The 23,617-nt window shown below is 36.6% G+C and overlaps 1 protein-coding gene across 1 annotated transcript in view; it reads right to left on the bottom strand.

Annotated features, from left to right (window-relative positions):
- Positions 1 to 23,617, bottom strand: part of BRWD3 (bromodomain and WD repeat domain containing 3) — a 112,112-nt gene that overhangs the window by 56,798 nt on the left and 31,697 nt on the right. The window contains exons 7-12 of the mRNA XM_090265374.1: positions 12,544 to 12,704; positions 10,993 to 11,214; positions 4,831 to 4,931; positions 4,255 to 4,325; positions 3,024 to 3,124; positions 1,585 to 1,625 (exon numbers count right to left, since the gene is read on the bottom strand). Of these exons, the coding sequence (XP_090121500.1) occupies positions 1,585 to 1,625; positions 3,024 to 3,124; positions 4,255 to 4,325; positions 4,831 to 4,931; positions 10,993 to 11,214; positions 12,544 to 12,704 (697 nt within the window). The remainder of the gene's footprint in view (positions 1 to 1,584; positions 1,626 to 3,023; positions 3,125 to 4,254; positions 4,326 to 4,830; positions 4,932 to 10,992; positions 11,215 to 12,543; positions 12,705 to 23,617) is intronic.

Below are 23,617 nucleotides of genomic sequence, written 5' to 3'. Positions count from 1 at the left end.
CTTGTCATTCTGAAAGAAAAAAGAATGCTACTGCTATTCTAAATTGCATTTCTGTAATTGTGAGTAAAATTGTCCATCTTTTGATATGTTTATTGACCATATAACAAATTAAGATGATTTTTACTTAAAAAATAAAAGGCAAGGAGTTAAAAATATTCAGATTCTTTTAGCATGAAAAAGTAGTAGTTCTAAAAATCTTCACATGTATAACTAAATATATTGCAAGAAACCATCCCTAAAAATCATTTGCATGTTTTTCATTGCTAATATAGATGTCACTCTTTATAGACCATCATTATTTACTCTTGCATTTAAAAAAGATGAACAAATACAGCAGTCACCTACTGTCCAAAAAATATCTAAAAACAACACATGGTAACCCACATAAAGCCCTTAAGAGAAATATATGGATACAAATTATGCTAAGCAGTTACATTTTTAAATCTATTCTACATCAATTTTTAGTCCAGGGAAGATTATCAGAGGGTGCAAATACCTGTATGTCATTTCTGAGTTTTACACACATAGAAAATATGTATCATATGAGTAGTAGAGAAAATGAGTGATACGGATGGTCAGCAGGTGACAAGGTAGCTAAAATCTGGAACAGTCAGGAAAGGCAGCAAAGTAGAGCATGAAAACCTTAAAAGAAAGACAAGACTTAGAGAAGAAGACACAGGAGGAAAAGGGAAAATAGAGGTAAGGAAAGCAGAAGGGAGAGGGAGGATGCAGGCGGGAAAGAGGAGTGAAGGGGAGGTATGTGATGATATTTCTGGGTAAGAATGGCATGAGGTGAAGTATAAGGAAAAGAATGGATGAGAGAATATATGTGGGGCGTAACAAGAACAATGGTTAAATCAATGAGGGCATATCTAGAGGATTTGTATGGGAATGGTATATAAATTAAGAGTGTAGGGCATTGGCTGGTGTGGCTCATTGGGTTGAGTGCTGGCCTGCAAACCAGAAGGTTTCCTGTTCGATTCCTGGTCAGGGCACATGCCTGGGTTGTGGACTGGGTTCCCAGTTAGGGGCGCACGAGAGGCAACCACACACTGATGTTTCTCTCCTTCTCTTTCTCCCTCCCTTTCCCTCACTCTAAAAATAAATAAGTAAATAAATCTTTTTTAAAAAAGGAATGTAGGTCTAAGTCAAGTTGTAGAGAGTTCTGAATGCCAGGCTAATACATCTGAATTCTACTCTAAAGACCAAGAAGTAAAAATAAATTCTTCTAAACAGAGTAATGCTAATCTGGCAGAAATGGACGGGATGAATTTAGAAGGGAGAAGAAAACTGACAGTAATGACTCAAATAATGGAATCCTGAGTAAGGCAGGTAATAACAGAAATGGAAAAAGCAAAATCAGTAAAAAAGAAATCCTTTAGAAAGAAAGAACTGATAGCCTATCATTACCGCTACTTGAATAGGAGTTTAGAAGAGATGGGATAAGGATATTATCAAAGATAGACAAGGGCTTTCATCCTAAGTGACTGGACAGAAATATCTAGAGTAGGGGTAGCTACTTCTGAGGGAACTGCGATAAAAAAGTCAAACATCTGTTTACACTGATATATATTGCATAGTTACCTGTCGCCATTGTTACAGAACTGAACAGCAACAACTTTGTCCTAAGACAGAAAACACCAGATATTTATTAGAATTAAGTGATTTGTAAAACGAAGAAAACACGCTCGCCCTCAATTTCACATGCAAAAGCATCATGGCGTAGAGATCTTTTAATGCTACAATTTCCTTAAAGAACTCAAATTGTCTTTAAAAAATTAATAAAGGCTGAAACAATATATTAACTAAGGAGGATGGCTTAATCAGCAGTAATCTGAGACAAACCAGACAGAAGCAAACCTGTTTCTAAACCATAATGTCAAGAGACAGATAGTGCTGATGAGGTATTAGTTTCTTATGTCCCTCATAATAAGACAGAACACTAACCTAAAATACCACCTTAAAATAACTGATTTAGTAGTAGGTGAATGAAATTTCCCACTTAGCTCTTTTTCAAATTTCAGAAAACACCCGTCATTACCTGTCTCTCACACGGTTTATTTAAGTATTTTACAATGGAGTTGCCTGATGGCCTTTAGGTATTTCATTTTAGATACTGCTAGTTGAATCTTCTTTTAATAGAGTGTGCATTGTACTGATGAGAAGATTAAAATATAAGCTGAAATATTCATTCTCCTTCTCTTTATTCCTTGTTAATAAAGCTAAAATGCATTTTCAAATATTGTACACATTTTCAAAGACCATTCATTTTAACTTAATTTTAAAAAAGAAATCCCAGACAGTAAATATCTTTGTATTTAATTATTTTTCATTTTTAAAAATTATTAAACTTTCTTATGTGCAGAGGGATCTGTGATTCACTGTTCCATAACATCGCTGTAGTATTTATCTGACAGATTCTGGATTCTCACTACTAGTTGCAATAATTGGTTTAGATGTTCTGAAAGGACATCTTATTTCCAATGACTAACAGCCACCATTGATTTCAACAGAAAATGTTTTAAGTTTTCTCTGACTGTTTTGTCTAGCTGGGCCTCTGCAAAAATGATTTTTCTTCTTATTTCCCCTCTTGATTCTTTCCCACTCATTTACTACTTCCTTCTAGCATTCTGAAGACAATCATATTAAGATCAACAAGCTAAATCAACTAAAAAGTTTTCCTAAGACATATTTAATGTATTTTAATAACTAGATAAAGTAACGAACAGCTTATATAATTAATAAAATACAGCAGGTGAAAAGAGGCTTTTCATAAATTATCACTGTAATATATGTATCTTTCTTTTTCCAGATAGTAACATAGAAATTATCTTAAATATTATATCCATACTAAATGCAAAATTTCACGTTTATCTTCATTACTAAAGACATATCTTACCATATAGGTTTCAGCTGCAATCTATATTAATTAGCATACAGACCAGAAAAGAAGTAAAATCAGTTTTTCAGGGTTGTTAGAAAAGAAAGCAAGTTGTTAAGTTTTTCATTTTTTTTTTTCTTACCGTGTGTGACTCTAATTCAGCAATTTTCTCAGGAATCTCAGAACCCAAATAATATATTCTAATCACATGGTCAGTGCTGCCTGTAGTAATGAACATACCACCTGGAGAAATAAAAAACAAACATTGTACCAAGGAACTTAAAAAACCCTGATTGCTTTCTTAGCTATATGCTAAGTTACATTAATAAAAAAGGCTTCAAGAAACATAAGGTTATCTTCTAATGGTTAGAGATGCGATAACATTTCAGAGAAAATTAAATAAAATTCAAGAAAAGCAAGAGAAATATTTGAAATACAACTATATTTTTAACCCAGTAAAAATCCATCAACTATACACTTAATACAGGGCTTTGGATCATAAACACCAAAGGTCGCCGCCTCAAGGAATTCCTTACATTAAATGTAAAAACATAATGTCCCAAAATTATTTATAAAATGACCCATATCTATAATTCTCTTGATAGTATAGTGGCTACAGTGCTGTTGACTGCAGAAACTCCAACACTTTGGAGGATGGAAAAATTCTGGATATGGATGGTGGTGGTCACGTATACAAAATAATGTGATTATACTTATATCATAGAAATGTACACTTTAAAATGGTTGTTAAAACAGTAAATTTCGCTCTGGCTGGTGTGGCTCAGTGGATTGAGTGCCGGCCGGCGAACCAAGTGTCGCTGGTTCGATTCCCAGTCAGGGCCCATGACTAGGTTACACGTCAGGTCCCCAGTTGGGGGCATTAAGTGAAAGGCAACCACACAGTGATGTTTCTCTCCCTCTCTTTCTCCTTCCCTTCCTCTCTCTAAAAAATAATAACAATTAAATTAAAAAAAAATAAAAATAAAATAGTAAATTTCTAGCGTGCAATTCTTAGCAGTAGAAAAGCACTGTTCACATACTGTCAAACTGTCTCCTATATGCAGCTACAGTACATGTTTTCTGAACAGTCAGCAGGATTTTAGTGTTGAATTGGGGGTGGAAAGGTTTTGTTTTTCCCAACTAAATTCTGCATTATTTAAAATATATTACTTGTAAATAAGAAAAAAAAATGTCAAAAGCTATTATATGTTAGAATCCATAAAAGTCTGTGTATTCTAAAAAATGGTTCACATTTTTGGTGTGATTCCATTAACATTCAAACATATGCATTTTCCACAAAATTGAAAATATATCTTTTGTAACTGGATCACTTAAAATTTAGGATACTCAAAACATTCCATTTTCACACATACCAGAACTGAAAGATGAACAAGATATCTGAACTCCAGGTCTGGATCTCTCAGTAAATTTAACTGGGCGATCTCTAAGAGAAAAGAAAGATGTTTTTATTTTTCATCATGCTCATTTAATGTGCAAGAACCTTAGCACACTGGATATTGACAGATTTAGAACCAATATTATAGAAAACACAAAACGGAAGCAGTCAGTAAGTACCAGTCTTATCATTCAGGTTAAAAGTGCATTTACCCTTATAAATATAACTTATGATATCAGTATTATTACTATTATTATAGCTTTACAAACAAATTCCCATATTATTTACTACTAACTACCATTACAAGGTCAAAGTTTTCTTACCAGGATAAGAAATGAAACAAATACTAGTCATTACCATAATTTTGTGTATAAACGTCTCTTCAACATTGGATTCATAAGAATTTTATCCTAAGACCTCTAACATCCACTTGAAGTTGGTATGAGTAAGTATGTATACTTAAATACATGGACTACTAAGACTCTTGCAAAGCAACAGAGAAAATGAATATACGTGACTTTTTACAAAATTTCTCACCCAACTGTAAACTTACCTGAACTTCATTGTTTTTACATGCCATTGCCAAAAACAGATTGTTCCATCAGCACCAGTAGAAGTGAGGTATCTGGTTGTGCCTTTAGTTGATGGACAAAACTAAAAAAAAAAAAAAAAAAAAAAAAAAAAAAAAAAATCAATTAGAGCTTTTATGTTCAAACTTATTTTAAAAATAGCATGTCCTAAATTTATAATCACTTTAACAAACATATTTTTAAATAAATTCACTTAATAATCTTCAGATTCAAGGATTTTCTAAATATCCTAAATTAATGAACACCTTACAAAACATATCAGAACACTGAAGAAAAGATGTCAGTCGCTGAATTTAGGATAAAATATTTTAGTCCTAATTATTTTAAAATTATTCAACATCACTCTTTATTACTTCAATACTTTTAATGGAGAAAAAAATCACAAAGTCATTACTAGTTAAACTACTACAAATCTGCTAAACAGATACTTATATAGCAATAAATATGCAATTTTTAGTTCCATATGAATAGGACCTCAGAAGTAAGTCTATAACCAATTATTAGGTAGCTATAACATCTAAGTGTTTGAGTTTTAATATTTTGCTTTAAACTGTAACTTCAATGAGGTACAATATCAATTTTGTCCCTTTTAAACTTAGATAATTTCCATTTGTTTTTTAATTTCTTAAATATGTTTATCAATTTTAAGAGAGGAAGGGAGAGAAAGAGAAATACTGATGTTAAACAGAAACATAGACTGGTTGCCTCCTATATGCTCCCCAACTGGGGATTTGAACCTGCAACCTAGCTATATGCTCTGACTGGGGAAGTGCTCCAACCAACTGAGCCACACCAGCAAGGGCCATTTCCATTTGTTTTAATGGAAAATGTAAACTAGGTCAAAACTGCATTCTTATCATATATTATATAATTAAGTTGCCCATTTAAAGGATGACTTCTACCCTAGATAGACCCATGAATGAATGACCCTTATCATGTAGGACTCTCAAACTCTAACTCTCAGTATTTCACATGTCCTCAGGAAAAAAGAAATCACAAAGGGAAGGGGCCCCGGGCTCACGATGCCTTGGAAACAGGAAAAAAGTGAAAAATCAGATCAGAGACTCTAACATGTCTGAGAGTTTAGAAAATTCCAAACAGATATATAAACATCTTTTATTGAACTGAAGATTAAGGATCAAATGCATAGAATTTAAATAAATTCTGAACTCAAATCAAAAGAAACTGTTCATTACAGATATTACAAGTCATTTTATTTAGTTTTTTTTTGAAACATAGAACTTCAAATGAGTAGTTTAAATCAAACAAAATTATCAATTAATATTAACCATTAATATTTGATGCACAGTAAAGAAAGCAGTATTCAAGTAGCGTGCTCTGTCTACAGTTCAGATAGAGAAGCTTACGTTAGAAAGTTTCCACATGTCAATCTGGTTTGCACACTGTTTCTATAAATAAAGTTTTATTGGAACACATCATCTTACAATGTCTATGGCTGCTTTTGCACTGTAACAACAGTTAAGTAGTTGCAAAAGAGATCATATGGCCTGCAAAGTCCTACCTAGCCAATAAATTGCTGATCTCTGACATAAAGGAATGAGACAATAAAATATGAAGTACTGTAATTTTATTAAGTTTGAAGAAACACTACAACCTTTATTATTCCCATTCTATTTAAACTCCTTATCACTCACAAAGGGTGATATAGCCCATTAATGTACCTTAACTGGATTTGGTATTTTTTAAAGATTTCATTTATTTATTTTTAGATAGAGAGGAAGGAAGGGAGAAAGATAGGGAGAGAAACAATGATGTGTGGTTGCCCCTCATACTCCCCCCAATTGGGTCCTGTCCCGCAACCCAAGCACGTGCCCTGACTGGGACTTGAACCAGGACCCTTTGGTTCACAGGCTGGCACTCAATCCACTGAGCCACACCAGACAGGGCAAACTGCATAGTTTTTAAATGAGAAATCATGTTAGAGATTACACAGATAAAACACCTACATGTGCATTTCTGAATGCAAATTAATATAGTTATGGAAGAAAATTTAAGAAATCCGGAAAACAAGAATATGAGCTACTTATAATCCCACCACCCAGAAGCAACCACTATTACGTCATACCATTTTATCCATTAAAAAAAGCAAGAAAGAAACTGGAAGGATAATACACCACCATGTGAGTCAAATGGCAAAGAATAAGTAAAGCGCATAGAATGCATGTGAAATGGTGGCCACTGGTATGAACAAAACTGAATCTAAGGGAGGATTCAGAATGTTGGCAGGGGCACGATTTACAACTTTAGAGTAGTAAGGTGGTCAGAAAGGCTCTCCCTGAGAAAGTGACATTTGCGCAAATTGCTTAGGATTTGAAGGAACAAGCCATGTGAAGACCCAAGGAAGATTATTCCAGAAGCATTAAACAGTAAAGCAAAGGCAGGCGTGTTGCTAGAGTGTTCTAAAAAAAGCAGAGGGTAGCAGCTAAAGCAGAATGAAAACAGGAAACAGGTAGAAGGAGATTAAGTGGATGAGACAGCCAAGAGGCTAAGAATGTAAGGTGTGTGGGTCACTATAAAAAAAAAGACTTTAGCTTTGCATTTCCAGTCAAGATGTCAGTATAGGTAAATGCAATACTCACATTTTCCCACGACCACATCAAAATTACAACTAAACTCCAGAAAAACCATTATTCAGAGCCACCTGAAATCAAGCTGAATGGACATCCTACAACTAAGGATACAAAGAAGAAGCCACATGAGACTGATAGGAGGGGTGGAGGTGCAGAATGGGCTGTTCCCACACCCACACGTGGCAGATAAAAATTGGGAAGGATATCTCAACTTTGGAGGTCCCCCATTAGGAGCAAGGGGTCCCAGGCCCACACCAGGTCCCCCTCCCACCCCAGGGTTCCAATGCCAGGAAGAGAAGTCCCCATAACTTCTGGCTGTAAAAATGAACTCAAAGACAGAGACAACAGTACGGTGATTGCCAGAAGGAAAAGAGAGTGAGGAAGGTAGAGGAGGGGAAAGGGGGAATAAATGGTGATGGAAAGAGACATGACATGAGATGAACATATAATACAACATACAAATGATGTGTTTAGAATTGTATGCCTGAAACCTATATAATTTATTGACCAATGTCACCCAAATAGATTTAACAAAAATAAAAAAATTTAAAACAAGTAAGCAAACAAAAACCAGTGGGGACTGTGGCTGAGGGACATGGAGGGCTTCTGGAATCTACGGCAGTTACTCTTAAACGGCCCACACATTCACTTAGTCAGACTCACTCATGTTGAGCTGCGGTGCCAGGGCAGCAGCTTGAAAGGCATCGGAGACATTGAAATGTCTGGCATCAGGGAGAGAATTAGGGGCAACTTTCTCCCAGACAGAAGTGCTGTCAGAGGCCATTGTTTCTTTGATGAGCCCTCTCCCTACAGAGCTGGCGGGCAAGACCATATGTGAGTCTCAATCAACCAGATTCGCACTGTCCCCCCTACTGTGGTGATTCCCTGAGACCCGGATGCACCCAACTTGCCACCCCACCCAACCTGTTCCCAGTGGCTTCTCCATACAAATGGCCTCTCTTGTCCAGGCTTCAGGCTTTCCTAATATCTCTCAAACAAGCAGCATCTGGCCTTGGCAGGTCCAGTACCTCTCACTAACTGGCCCCAGGCCTGGCACTAGCAGCAGCCGGCCTTGGTTCATAGGTTGTCCTCTCCTGGTTCCTCCAAGCACAGCACAAGTAGAAGGCATCTGCAGATCACTTTGTACATCATGCCAAGAGGCCTTGGGCAGAACACGGGTAGTGCTGACGTGGTCTTCACCTCTTCATGTCAAAGAGCCAGCACACCCAGTGGACAACTTCAGACCACATCCAAGCACCACTCAACCACTTCCATGGAGGCACACTCAAGGGGTGGACTCAGCGGGCACCAGAGCCCCATTGAACTACTTCCTGCTCCACGGGGTGGAACCCTGTGCAGCTGACCCTCCATGGATCACAGTCAGTCCTTGCAGCCAATTGGCTTGGTAGCAAATCCCTCCCATTGCCCTGCCAACAGCAATCAAGACTCAACTACAACATGAGGGTGCACACAACCCACATAGGACGTGGGGGGTGGGGGCATGCCTGGAGTGCCTGGCTTAGGTGAATGAGGACGCTGTGCCACTGGACCCTACAGGACACCTACTACATTAGGCCACACTACCAAGCCCAGGAGACAAAACAGCTCTACCTAATACATAGAAACAAACACAGGGAGGTGGCCAAAATGAGGAGACAACAAATTATGTCTCAAATGAAAGAACAGAACAAAAATCCATAAAAAGAACTGGATAAAATGGAGATAAGCAATCTACTAGGCACAGAGTTTAAAACTCTGGTTATAAGGATGTTCAATCAACTTAGGAGGAGAGTAGATGAACTTAGTGAGACTTCAGCAGCAGAAAAAAGAACATGGAAACCATAAAATAGAACCAGTCAGAAATAAAGGATACACTAACTGAAATGAAGAACAATTTACAGGGAATCAACAGTAGAGAAGATAAAATCAAGAATCAAATCAACAATTTGGAATATAAGGAGTCAAAACAACAACAACAACAACAATCACCACCAATCAGAACCACAAGAAAAAAGAATAAAACAATAACCCCCCCAAATGAGGATATCGTAGGGAGCCTCTGGGACAACCTCAAGCATAGCAACATTCGCATCATGGGGGTGTCAGAAGGAGAACAGGGTGAGCAACAGATCAAAATCCTTTTAGAAAAAATAATAATGGAAAACTTCCCAAACTTGGTGAAGGAAACAGACATGTAAGTTCAGGAAGTGCAGAGAGTCTCAAACAAGATGAACCCAAAGAGGCCCACACCAAGATACATAATAATTAAAATGCAAAATTTTAAAGACAAGGAGAAAATCTTAAAAACATCAAGAGAAGGGATTGGCAAGATATATTCAAAGTGATTAAAAGCACAGAAACACAACCAAGATTACTCTACCCAGCAAAGCTATCATTTAGAATATAAGGACAGGTAAAAAGCTTCCCAGCCATGGGAAAGTTAAAGGAGTTCAACACCATCAAACCAGCATTACACGAAATGTTAAAGGGTCTTCATTAACAAGGAGAAAAAAAGAAAAAGATAAAATCTATGAACAACAAAACGGCAATAGATATATATCTATCAACAATTGAATTAAAAACAAACAATCAGAACAGAATCAGGCTCATACAGAGAACAGACTGATGGGTTCCAGAAAGGAATGGTGTGGGAAGAATGGGGGAACAGGTGAGGGGATTGAGAAGCACAAATAGGTAGTTATGGAATAGCCGTGGGAATGTGACGTACAGCATAGGAAATGGAGGAGCCAAAGAACACATATGCATGACCAATGGACATGAACAATGGTGTGGGAATTGCCTGAGGGTGTAGGGGAGTGCTTGGTGGAGGGGGGCAAAGGGGAAAAATTGGGACAACTGTAATAGCATAATCAATAAAATATAATTTAAAAAAAAAAGACCTTTCCAGAAGCATTCCTCTATTTTCCTTTCAACACAAATGAGGACAAAAGTTCAGCCTGGTTTGGTTAAATAAAAGTTCTGTGGGGGAAGAAGTATCCAAGACTTCCACTATGAACATCTGGTAAAAACATTATATGATCAAGCATCTAAAAGAAGTCAATGTCCTTTATGTCAAATATTAAGCAGAGAAGAGAAAATCGGTGAAACTAAGACTAAGTTTTCCTAACATTAAACTTCTCCCTCTCCCTCTCCCCACCTCTCTCTAAATCTCACTGAAAAGCATCTCGGCTTAAAGGTTAACACAAAGTATGCTAACATTCAGGTTAGAACCTGTTTATATCCTGACTAACAGGTATTACTATCGCTCCTGGGAGCATTTACAAGCTTCTTCTTCTTCGCAAATATGAGCGAGACAAATAAGATGTCTCATGCTGTATTTGAAACTCCTCTTCAGTGACCTTTTTCCTTGGTTCTACAGGGGACAGATTTATACGAAACAGGAACTTGAAAAAATACCTGTCTACAGGATAGGAACAAAGCCCTTAAACGGTCAACAGTTTTCTGTCGGCCACTCTTTATAGTGTCACCCACACAATGTAGCAAAAGCAAGAGGGCTCTCGTCACTGTGCTCACCTGTATGGAAGTAATAGAAGCCGAGTGTCCTTGAAGGACCGCAACCGGTGCACAGGTCCGAAGACACCACACCCTCACCACCTTATCACAGCTGCCTGCAGCGATTAGGGTGTTTTCGTAGTTAACAGCCATGTCCGAGATCTCAGCAGAGTGCCCTCGAAGTGTAGCGAGCAGGCGGCCGTCATCTGTTGCCCAGATTTTCACCAAACAGTCGTCGGAACCCTGGCGTCACGTGAAAAAGACAGGAGATTTACAATGAAGCAGAAATGTCCCCTGCCCCCCAAAAGCCCGAGACAAAGGGAAGATTTTGTGACTTGGAAGCGCTGACTTTTAGTCTCTTCTCTCCATATAATATGGATCCAGTGGCAAATATAAAGGATGATCAAATGAGGGCACTGACAAAGCATTGTCCAGACTCGCCGTGGTACTGGGAAGGGGCTCCTCAGAACTGCTACCAATGCTGGCAACTCAGGAAAACAGCCAGGCCACTCCGAAGTGAGTTAGCATTAAGAGTAGCTACCATTCTTTCTTTCCTTAGGCCTGACGGCCTTGTTTTCCCCTCGATTACTTGAATATTTTTTCTACAAATATTTAAACATTTAACCTGAGGACCACATGCATTTCTCAGTAAACATGAGGCTTTTTCTGGATAACCTCTGATGACAATATGCTGAACTTCCTAAGTGAGAATTTCAAAAGAGCTTTAAAAATAGCAAAAAGCAATTCTCCTCCACTATGGAAAATAAGTTATTTAAAATTATTTGTTTATAGCACGATGGCAATCATCATGCTTATTGTGGTCATCAATAAACAAATACTTAGGTGATGCATTTTGGGTCATGAAAATGGCAATGAAGAGTCTTCAATAAACTCCAAGGAGCTAATAACTTCTCATAATACAAACCACTTCCTTCGTTGTAGCAAAGAGATTTAAAAACAAAATTATGCCATTATCTACATTTCTATGTTAACTTAGTGCTGAAATAATAAGACTAAGCCTTTTCTTGGAAATATATCAGTGTGCTACAATTTGGTCCTGAAAATCACACAGTATGACTGGTTAATGAAAACCCAATTTTCAAAATATTACTCAAGTCAAAGAAAGACATATACAATAACTTTTATCTTCAGTACTAACTGTGTAGTATAGTTCAACTATTCGACCATAAGGATGATGTTATCATTAATTAAGCAGAACTGGGAGCAATTACAGTAACTGACAAATGGAAAATTAATATTAATAAGTGTTGGCTAAAATGAAAATTAAATTGAGTAGACAAAACTTGTTTCACATAAATTAATCACCTCTAGACTATAGGCATTCTGAAGATTTAATTTATTAAACTAGAGTCCCCTTAAGATAGAGGACCTTATAGTTCACACTCATTTACTTATATAGAATGGGAAAAGATTTTCAATTTCCATTCACCTTTTCTTACATTCATGGGTCTAAAAAGGATAAACGGCCTATAAAGCATAATTCAATGGCATGAAGCGTAGCTTCAGTTGTTAATCTTTAATATGGTGAAGTATTACAAATTTTAAACTCACTGTAAAAATTCTTCTCCCACTTCGGTCAAATGCTACACAGTAGACAGATGACAAGTGCCCCAGAATTCTCTTATGCATCTTAATGTGCTGGTAAGAAGATGAAGGGAAAATATGGCTGAAGCGACTGCATCCTGTTAATTGTCTGGCCGAGGTGATATTCACTGGAAAACACAAAACAGGCCATTCACTTCTTCAAACCTAAAAGCAAAACCTACTTCATGAAGTTAAATGATGAATATTAAGGTGAGATAAACAGGGTACACATACCACAGCAGTTCTATCCTGTGAGAAGTCTAAATTCCATTACACATGTAATGATTTTATAACCTCAAGTTCACTACTGCGAAGCAGTAAGGACACTCTTCTTTTAAATCCCAGAAGTCCTAGTTTGCCTAACCATGGTTTCTGGAACACATTCCCATTTTGCTTTTCATGGCACACAACAGCCAAAGAGACTCTCACTTTAAATATATAGCCGAATGTTACCATAACATGGAAGAATTTTAGAATAAAAACTACACTTGGTTAAGCATAATACATCTTAAAAATTATATAAGGAATGTTTCCTGTCCTCACACCCATCCACCCAAGCACAGCTGTCCCTAAAAATGCAATAGCAATATAAGGGGATTTACATAGTGAAAAGGGAAGGAAGCTATGAAACCACATAGGTTCTCAGTAACAAACAATTCTTCCTAGGCTTTTCTATAGGTTCTTGCGTTTTTGGTTTCTGAAACTATATGGTCTCCCTCTAGTTACCACTGAACTTTGAGGCTTCATCTACTATGAGGTCACCTTAGATCCTGTCTCCATTTTGTTTGTTTGTTGTTTGTCTTGTAGTTCATTTTCTTTCCTTTTTCTTTTTTTCTTTTATTTTTTGGTTTTTCAATTACAGTTGTCCCATTTTTCCCCCATTGCTCCTCCCACCCAGCCCACCCCTTCTCCCACAATCATATCCCTCCCCGTTGTCCATGTCCATGAGTCATTCATATACGTTCCTTGACTAGACCCTTCCCTTACTTATCCCCCTTCTCTCCCTCCCCCCTCCCCCCTATTGACTGCTATTCTGCTCCTTGTCCTATTTAGTTCCTTTGTTTGTGTTGTTCTTTAGTTTCCTGTATTAGGTGAGATCATATGGTATTTGTCTTTCTTTGCCTGGCTTATTTCACTAAGCAGAATTCTCTGTAGTTCCATCCATGTTGTCGCAAATGGCAGGAGTTCCTTCTTTCTTTCTGCTACTTAGTATTCCATTGTGTAGATGTACCACAGTTTTTTGATCCACTCATCTACAGATGGGCACTTAGGCTGTTTCCAGTACTTAAAGGAGCCAGAATAAAATATAAGTCTGCATAATTCTCTTTCAAATACTGCCTACATGCTTTTCGCTTCCCTCAAATGTCTCGATCCCCATGTAAGGATGCACAAGCATGCACTTGCTCTATGAAATTTTTCCAGTCTTCCCTTATACACTGAACATATTTAACATCCCACACAATATATTTTAATCAAAACGTAAGACCCCTATAAGTTCAAAATTACCTTGAAGCAGTTTTCCTTGTACATAAATAATATAGTATAAATGATGATAGTTTTATGCTGAAGCAGGGCAAAGTTAAGGCAAGAATCAAACTGTAGCTTGATTAGTGCAATCAGAACCATGCCACGGTAAATAATAAAAAAGTCAGTGTCTCAATCGTAAGAGCAATGAAGTCTTTTTTCAGGCAAAAATAGATCCGTTGGCCATTTTAAACTGACAAAATGACAAAAAAATGAACGATGAACGGCAAAACCAACAAAACTTTGAATGTAAATCATGAGAATTAGAGATCTGACTATGTAACACTAAGAGATGCTAAGCTAAGTAAATAATGGTAGAAAATCCCCAAGCATCAGTACCAGGTAAGATCATTTCTTTCTGAAAGCTATTCCCCACCCCATCTCTAAAAATTTCCACAATTCTGTGTTGGCAAGAGCACATGTCATAACTTTGAGACCTTAGTAATTTTCCTTCTTCAATCAAACATTTCTTACTGCTTTGAGTTCCTTGAAACAATCATCAATTAATTACATCTGTTTTTTTTTTCCCCTATGCATATTTTGCAAGTAGAGGAAAGAAAAGTCGTGTTACTTCAAGGCAGGGTTTCTCAACCCCAGTACGATTGGCACCTTGGGCCTGATGATTCTTCAGAATTGAAGACTACTCTTTGTCTTACAGTGCTTAGCAGCATCCCTGGCCCCTACGCACGGGTTGCTACTAACTCCTCACAACCACCAAGTTGTGACAAAGCAAAAACATCTCCAGACATTGCCAAACTATTCCTGGGGAGGAGAGGGTGCTGTCTCCAGTTTAAATAAAAACAACTTCAACAGAAAGAAAAAAATCAGAAAAGCAACTTTGAGAAGAGGGGCAGAGATAGATAAAGAAGCAGTGGAAGAGAGGAGAGGTAAACACCTCCCAGAAATCCAGTCACTCATGCAACAAATACTTGAGTTTCTAAATGGTCAAAAGAACACAACTAAACATATAAACAAAATACACTTGGCCTCATTAAGAGTTAGCATCCCAGGCCCAAACTGTTAACTCAGGAACAGTTACTAAAAATTTTATGCATCTTTATAATATATAAAAACCAGCTTTTATTTTTAAGACTCCTTTGCTGAAAAGAATAATAATTACTTCAAAAGAAAAATTTTAAATATTTGCAACAAATATGACAAAGTCTTAATCTTTTAAAACTAATCATCTATAAGAACACCATTAAAATCTAATAGATGAGTGGGTTAAAAACTAAAAAATAAATCACAATATAGGAAATACAAATAATAAACTGAGTCGGTGAAAACACCACAATTTTTCCCAAGTATCAAAAGAAGTTTAAGTGAAAATAGCAAGATACAATTTTAAAACACAATGAATTAGGCTTTAAGAAATTCCAAAACCTAATGCCAACAATTACTGCTTGAAACTGATGTACACCTACATTTCTAGATACACTAGAAAGTGACACGATCCATATAGAAAATAATTTTGGCAACAGACGTCAAGATTCATGAAAATATGCACACCTGTTGCCTGACTCCTGGGAATCTCTCCTAGGGACATGGCTGATTAGCAAAAAAGAGTTATACATACAAAACAGTTAAGAGAGTGCTGTTGGTAAGTATAGCTGAAGTCCAACAAGAGGCAAATGGTTAATTAAATTACAGAATATATAATGGACTCTTCTGTAGAAATTATTAATTAAAATATAAAAACTAGAGCAGTCCTGGCTCGGTGGCTCAGTTGGTTGGAGCATTATCCCATACGCCAAAATGTTGTGGGTTCAATCCCCAGTCAGGGCACATGCCAAGAGGCAACTGATCAATGTTTCTCTCTCTCTCAGTCTCTCAACCAATTTCTCTTTCTCTCTCCCCGCTTCCTGTTTCTCTCTAAAAAAAAAAAAATTCAATAAACACATCCTTGGGTGCGGTTAAAAAAGAAAAAAAGAAAAAAATTAGAGCAGTGTAGAAAAATTAGGAACTACAAAAAATATATATATAAAACACAAACTTATAAGTGTACTTTGATTCAAATTCTGTAAAAAATGCATGCATACATGAATTAAGACTAGAAAAAAAAACAAGAAAAATGAAACCAACTGCTTTGTGATAAAAGTACAGGTACCTTTTTAAAATTTAACTTAATGCTCAACAATACATTTTTATCTTGAAATGTAGGTGTACCTCAATTTCAAAAAAACACATTGTTTATTAGGTTCTTCCTAGTCATCACTCACAGCTACTCAAAAAAAATTGTAATATATAGCATGTTGCGTTATTTGACAACGTCATTGAATATTCCTTCTTTCCCATCTCAGTGATTTTTTTGTTTGTTTACCCATCCAGCACCTGAGATGAAAATACATTTTTCTTAGTCATTTGGTAATGTCAACAGGTCTTAGGCTCTATACACTAAGGAGTCTGTCAACACTGTCTTTCTCATGTACTCTGTACTTAGCCACTATTTTTCAGTATTGCTGCTTCTTGCTTTTCATACATATCTATAGAGTACTTTATCAGGAACATTTTCCTCAATTGGCTATAAAGATACAATTAAAATGAGTTCACTTTTTACCAATCCTTGAGCATTTTACTAGAAAGAAGTGGATCTAATGTTCTTCTAGCATAAATTATATAGGTCCTCTGGGGGAAGGGAGATGCTCAAATCATTATTCCTTTTCTCAAATGTAACAATAAAATAAAGGGAAATGCACACAATTATCATTGTGTTGTATCTGATTATCTCTATCAAATGTACTATCTCAGTGAATTGGTTCTTCTATTATAAGCATAATGCAAGTTTAGAGATAAGCAATTAATTTTAACCCTAACAAAGTAGAATAAAGTATTAATAAGAAACAAACAAATAAAAACACCCTGCAATCCTGTGCTAATATGTCCACTATAATGTCATTATTGGATTGTTACTAGTAAGTCTTCTAAAATCTAAAGTTCTTAAAATGTATGTAATAAGTTTTAGTATACATAATTAATTATCTTGATTAATTACATATTTAAGTATTTCAAAAACACTATAACGGGTACGCAATGTTATCTCAGCCTCATTGACTAAGGAATTTAGCACCACAAATCACAAAAAGTGAAATGGCAAACACCAGTTAAAACGGGGCAACTAATCAATATAATTTTAGTCACAACAAAATGCCTGCTTCTCCGCCCACTGTGGTTAAGGATTTAGCAACATTTGAGAAACTGTTATGACACCTTTCCATCTGGGAAGCTGAGGTGGTTATACTCTGGTTCTAATAATCAACTCTAGAGAATTTCCTCTTGAATGGTGGTGTGAACATGCCAATGTCATGAAATATTTTAAGACCTTCCCTTTTGAGACAAATACCTTTGATATCACAAATACATTTCTTCGCTTTTAGCTTTTAGTAATGTTAACAGATTCAACCAGCTGACAAATTAGTGAAATGTATATACATACAAAATATATTTACTACCAAATATTCTATTCAGAATTCGCATCTCCTAAATTTTTTTCATTAAAATTTTATAGGATAAGCTTCTACACTGTTATCTAATAAAAGGCAAGATACATGAACAAATTCAGTAATAGAACAAAAACACTTAGATTCAAGTAAGAACAGGATACAACTTAATGTGTGTACTTTACAAATCTATTGACATAGACATCAACATACAGCTATAACTTATCAATCAAATGGCCATTCAGCCTCTGCTTAAAACACTTCTAGTAAAGAGATGATTAGTATTTCTCAAAAATGGCCAATTCATATGTTGAGCTGCTCTCATTTTGGATAGACTCTACCCTTAACTGAACAATACAGGCTCTGCCACTGGGAGCTACACTAAAACAAGAAAAAAAATAAAATAAAATCCCTTTGTCACATGGTAACCTATGAAATATTTAAAGATAGCTATCATTTGTGACTTAAGTCTTCTCTCAACATGTGAGGTCCCTCTACATTACTCACAGCCATAATTTACAAACTCTTTCCTCTCGTCCTCTACAGAAAAATAACCTTTCACCAAAACACTACGATGATTGTTTTTTTGTTTTGTTTTGTTTTGTTTGTTTTGTTTTGGTAAAGTTGTTAGTTCATCGATGTCTGAGCCTCTTAATAAGAATCGAGAACAATATTCCAGTGGTCTGATCAGCACATACTACAGTGGATTATTTCCAACTATACTTTTATCAATGAAATTTAAGATTACAAATACATTAGTTTTCTAAAACAGCTGCCTCATATTACCCATTATATTATCTATTCAAGGGGAAATAGCTGGCACTAGTATTTTTTGTAAATATATGTAAGTTCCCAGTGATCACCTCTTTTTTTTCTGAGAGTACACAAAACACCTGTCTAATAATAAATCTGTCTGAATTTCCGCCTTACATTAAAACTAAGTTCATCAATGTGTACTTTCTAGGCTCTATTCTTCCCTTTTGTATACTTGTCCATTGGATAAAATGCCATTTTTCATGTCCACCCTGATTTGAGAAAAATTGCCTTCCAGTGGGAACTATTTCAGTATGTTGTACCAGGATTTCTTTGGGTCTCTGATAGCAGCAAGGTACTCATGTATCTTGGGTTTTCTTCTCTTTGACCATACTTACTCCATCCTTTACAGTTTATAAATCATTCCCTTTTTTAACTTTATTTTTATTGTTCACACTATTACAGATGTCCCCATTTTCCCCCTCTGCCCCCCCTCCACCAAGCTCTTGCCCCCACTTCTCTCTGGCCATCATGACAATGTTGTCTGTGTCCATGGGTAGTGCATGTATGTTCCTTGGTTAATCCCTTCACCTCCTTTCATCCAGTCCCTCCCTTCCACCTCCTCCCTCACAGCTGTCAGTCTGTCCCATGTATCTCATTCTCTTTGATAAAGAAGACTAAAGCAAAACATGGTTATCGATAGCTGTCACACTGTAGCTATGAATTTATACCATCTATTCCTATTCAGTAAACCTACAAGTTCCTTCCCCATACGCTAATTAGAACTTTAAAGGTGTTTAAAGGTATTTATGTATGGTCAGAACCACATGAAATTGTTGATATTCACCAATTTTCCATATCCAAGACTAGTAATGTTAAATGTATCAACATTAATAGCTATAATTGGAGTCGGGGGGCGGGTGATATTGAACATTACTTTGATCTAGATATCCTTACGTTTACCTCTCATTGGAAAAGCACCATCCATACTGTGCACTCTGTAGTACGATCCCAGATTCTTTTATCTTTACCTACTGTTTTCCACAGTATAACCACATTTTGGCCTAGGATTTCTAAATATATTTAACATTAACATTTCCCATGACTCTCCCCACTTTCCTATTAGTTCTGTTTATTTAGGACCAAGTATGGCCACACATCAACATTTTAAGCACTGAGATTTTTAGTTCACTTTGTTGCATTAGACCTAATATTTAAAACTATTCTGCCTAACCTTAATGTTTTCTCTCATGAATTACTGGTCCCTTCCTCATTTAGGGATCTTCCCCCTATGTTATAACTGCTATACTTCATCATACTTTTTTTTTTTTTAAGCTGGGTAATTTTACCAGTGTCTCTAACAAACAATAAAATTAACTTATTTTCTTTCATTTTCTGTACTCTCTCAACATCAATTAGAAGCACTAAATACCAGTAAAGGGGAGAGAATATAAGGTCAGTTATGGCATAAGAGGCCTCACATGTTATCAAGAATATACTAAAGGATTAATGAAATCTGAATAGAAAGCTTCTACTGAGTTTTGTCATTTTTTCCATTAACATTTTAAATGTTATTGAAGTATCCTCAGAAATTAAAAATAATTGCCCTGGCTGATGTGGCTCAGTGAATTGAGTGCTGGCCTGCAAACCAAGAGGTAGCAGGTTCAATTCCCAGTCAGGGCACGTGCCTGGGTTGTGGGCCAGGTCCCCAGTTGGGGGTGTGTGAGAGGCAATCAATTGATGTATCTATTGGACATCGATGTTTCTCTCCCTCTCTTTCTCCCTGCCCTTCCCCTCTCTCTAAAAGTAAAATAAAATATTTTTTAAAAGAAATTTAAAATAATAGAATTATCTTTGAAAAAAATTACAGAAAAATTCATTTTTTTAAAAGATTTTATTTATTAGAAGTGAAGGGAGGGAGAAGGGGAGAGAAACATCACTGTGTGCTTGCCTCTCATGTGCCCCCAATTGGGGATCTGATCTACAACCCAGGCATGTGCCCTGACTGGGAATAGAACCAGCGACACTTGGGTTCACAGGCGAGCACTCAATTCACTGAGCCACACAAGCCAGGGCCAAAAAATTCATTTCTGAAGTAGATAATATTCTATATATGTTGGCTATTGACTCACCATTTCACATACCTAAATTCTGTTTTTCAAAATTACAATATGGGACAGTGTAACACAAATTAATAAAGTGCAAATTAGACTGTGACTTTGTTCATATAGTCTTTAATAGCTTTGTCTTCCTCACTCTGTGTCATCTGAATTTACTATGAGGCTGTTCCTATTTTTCTTACGTCACTTCTTTCTTCATTATTCTCTCCATTAGTGATCCATCACATCATTTTATAGAAAAAAAAAAAAAAAACTACCAATAACCCATTAAAATCCTAGTGTTAGGAAATAGTGAATCTATGTTAAAAGGTTGAGTACAATACAAGATGTTTACGATCTTGACTTAAAAGCGTCATACTAGACCCTCAAATATAAAGTGATGATTAAACCTAAAAAAAAAAAAAATACTAGACTCAATAACAAGGAGAGTTAACGATAAATTCAAATCAAATATTTATTTCATGGTTGTTTCACTGAAAAATCTATTAGTACATCATCTTATTCCTACAATAGTTCAACACCAAACGGTTTTTGTTCTCCTAAATCCATTCAATCATATAAAAAAACCTGGGTCAGTCAGTGAGAAGAAATAGCAAGACCACCACAAATGTATAACTCCTGTGAATACCTCAAAGCACATTCCCTTCTATTTCCTTCATACATGAAAGATAGAATATTATTTGACCAAAAAAAAAAAAAAAAGATCAGGAAGCCTATGCTGGAACATACTGAAAAATTAGATAACAGGTAGGGGGCACAAAAATTGTAAACTAGTAAAGAATTTTAAAAAAAGAATTTAAAAATTGAAGAAAGTAAAAAATAAAATAAAATAAAATTAACATTAAAATTAAAATTAAAATTGAAGAAAGTAGAAAACTGGTAAAAGGGTATTAAATTTTGGTTATTTTATACTAAATTAAAGGTTTGATATTTTATATACATAATGAAGTAAAAAATTGAATTAGATTTCTAAAATATTTTAAGAGTCCTAGTTTATTAGTCAATCTATTACAAAATGCTTCCATTTTAGAATTAAAATGAGTATTTCCTACCAACTCTCATACTCCACATTATTTCTTGCTAGAACACAAGCATCAATAGCAGAATACAAATTTAAAGTGCATTAGGGGAGCAATGCCAGCATCATGGCTGATGACTCCTTTTTTTCTCTTGCCTTTAATTAACAACTAAATGAACATTCACAGCTGAACAAAAGTGCACCTGCACATTACACCATCTGGGATGTTTCTCCCCACCTGCGCATCTACAAGTGAGCAGATAAGACTTCAACGGGGGGCTGCAGATCCAAGGGACAAGGTGAGTCTGCCCCACCTAACACCCTACAGAGGTGCGGTGGGGGGAGAAGGGGCCCTGGAGAATACAAAACTAAGAGGGAAGGTACAGAGGCCCAGCCTGCCTGAGGGGAAGAATCCAGCAAGCCATCAGAATGGGAAAGGGATGAGTTTGGATGCAGAGGAGAGGGACGAAGTTGTCAAAGCAGCACTCACTCCTGCCCAGGGCAACACTGTGTGGGGCTGGGTTTTCAGCAGCGACATCAGTGCCTTCATGGGCAGAGGAAGGGGAAAGCAGCAGCCTCTATCATGGGACAGGTGTAAATCCTGGCTGCCCGGCTGTGCAAGCTATGGCTGGTGGGGACTGTTTCTCAGGTAGCACCCAGATTTCTTGTTTTAACTTAATCTTTATTGTATTGTTTTCCATTATCATTGACTGCCCTTGTTCACCCCCTCCCCTCTGGCATGCAGATTTCTGAGGATAGACCTCCTTCACTGAGGGAAGGGAAAGGAAAGGAAGGAGACAGATAAAAATATTGAACCGCACTGAATGAACACGACTTCGGATATTCTGCAGGAGGTCCTCCCATGGATCTCTGGGAGTTCCCCACTAGAGGGTCTCTCTACTGGTCAGTGGGTACCCCTTAAGCCCCAGGTGCTAAGCCCACCCCCACACTCTGCTGCCAGTTCCTTGTGCATGCTCCCAATGCACCTGGAAGAACCAGCTCCAGAGGAAGAAACCACACACACACACACACACACACACACACACACACACACACACACACACACACACTTGAGGTATTGTGCCACCTTTTGGAATAGAAAAGAAAAAATTTCTAGTAGCCAACCTGTTGAGTCATAAGAAGCAAAGATGACACAAAGCCTTAATAAAGGAGGACTCTCATACTTCAGATGCAAAAGCCTAAGTTTATACCTTCAAACACTATGAAAAATTAAGGAAATATTGTACCACAAAAAGAAAAGAATTCCTCAGCAATTGAAGTCAAAGGCACAGAATACTGAAATCTACCCGATAAAGAACTCAAAACTAGCTGTTAGGAAGAAATACAACAGGTTACAAGAAAACTCAAGAAGGCAATTCATTGAACTCAGGGCATACAATTAATGAACAGAAGGAATTCTTTACGGAAGAGATACAAATTATAGTAAAGAGACAACTTCTAGAGATGAAAAGTTCAATGAAGATCAAAAATGTAATAAAGAGCATTGTTAACAGGATACTGCAGATGAAGAAAGAATAAGTGACTCAGAGGATAGGAATATAGAAATAATTTAATTAGAAAAGAAGACAGAAATAAGAATTTAAAACTGAAAGGGACTGGCCCTGACCGTTGTGGGTCAGTTGGTTGGGTATTGTCCTGAAAAGCAAAGAGGCGCCAGTTCAATTCCCAGTCAGGGCACATATCTGGGTTGTGGGTTCTCTCCCATGTTGGGGGTGGTGGTGGTATACGAGAGGTGACCGATCGACGTTTCTCCCTCATGTCAATGTATCTCTCCCTCTCTTTCTCCCTCCCTCTCCCCACCCTCTAAAATAAGTGAATAAAATATTTTAAAAAGTGAAACCCTATCAGAGTTATTAGATGTGATCAGAAAGGCAAATATAATAATTGGTGTCCCAGAAGGAGAAGAATGGAAAAGGGGGTAGAGAATTTATTTAAAACCATAATAGCTGAGAACTTCCCAATTCCTGGGGAGGACTTGGACATACTAATCCACAAATCCAATAGAACATCTTATTATATCAATGCAAAAAGACCGTCTGCAAGACACAGTATAATGAAAATGACAAAAATCAATGATAAAGGAAGACTCTTAAAGGCAGGAAGGGAAAAAAATGAAATAGCCTACAAAGAAACCTCATTAGGCTATCAGGAGATTTCTCAGCAGAAAC

The sequence above is a fragment of the Furipterus horrens genome, unplaced genomic scaffold, assembly GCF_987537825.1.
Source record: "Furipterus horrens unplaced genomic scaffold, mFurHor1.1.pri manual_scaffold_17, whole genome shotgun sequence".
Classification (NCBI taxonomy): Eukaryota; Metazoa; Chordata; class Mammalia; order Chiroptera; family Furipteridae; genus Furipterus; species Furipterus horrens.
The sequence above is the reverse complement of the archived record's forward strand: the minus strand, read 5'-3'. Positions and strand labels throughout refer to the sequence as shown.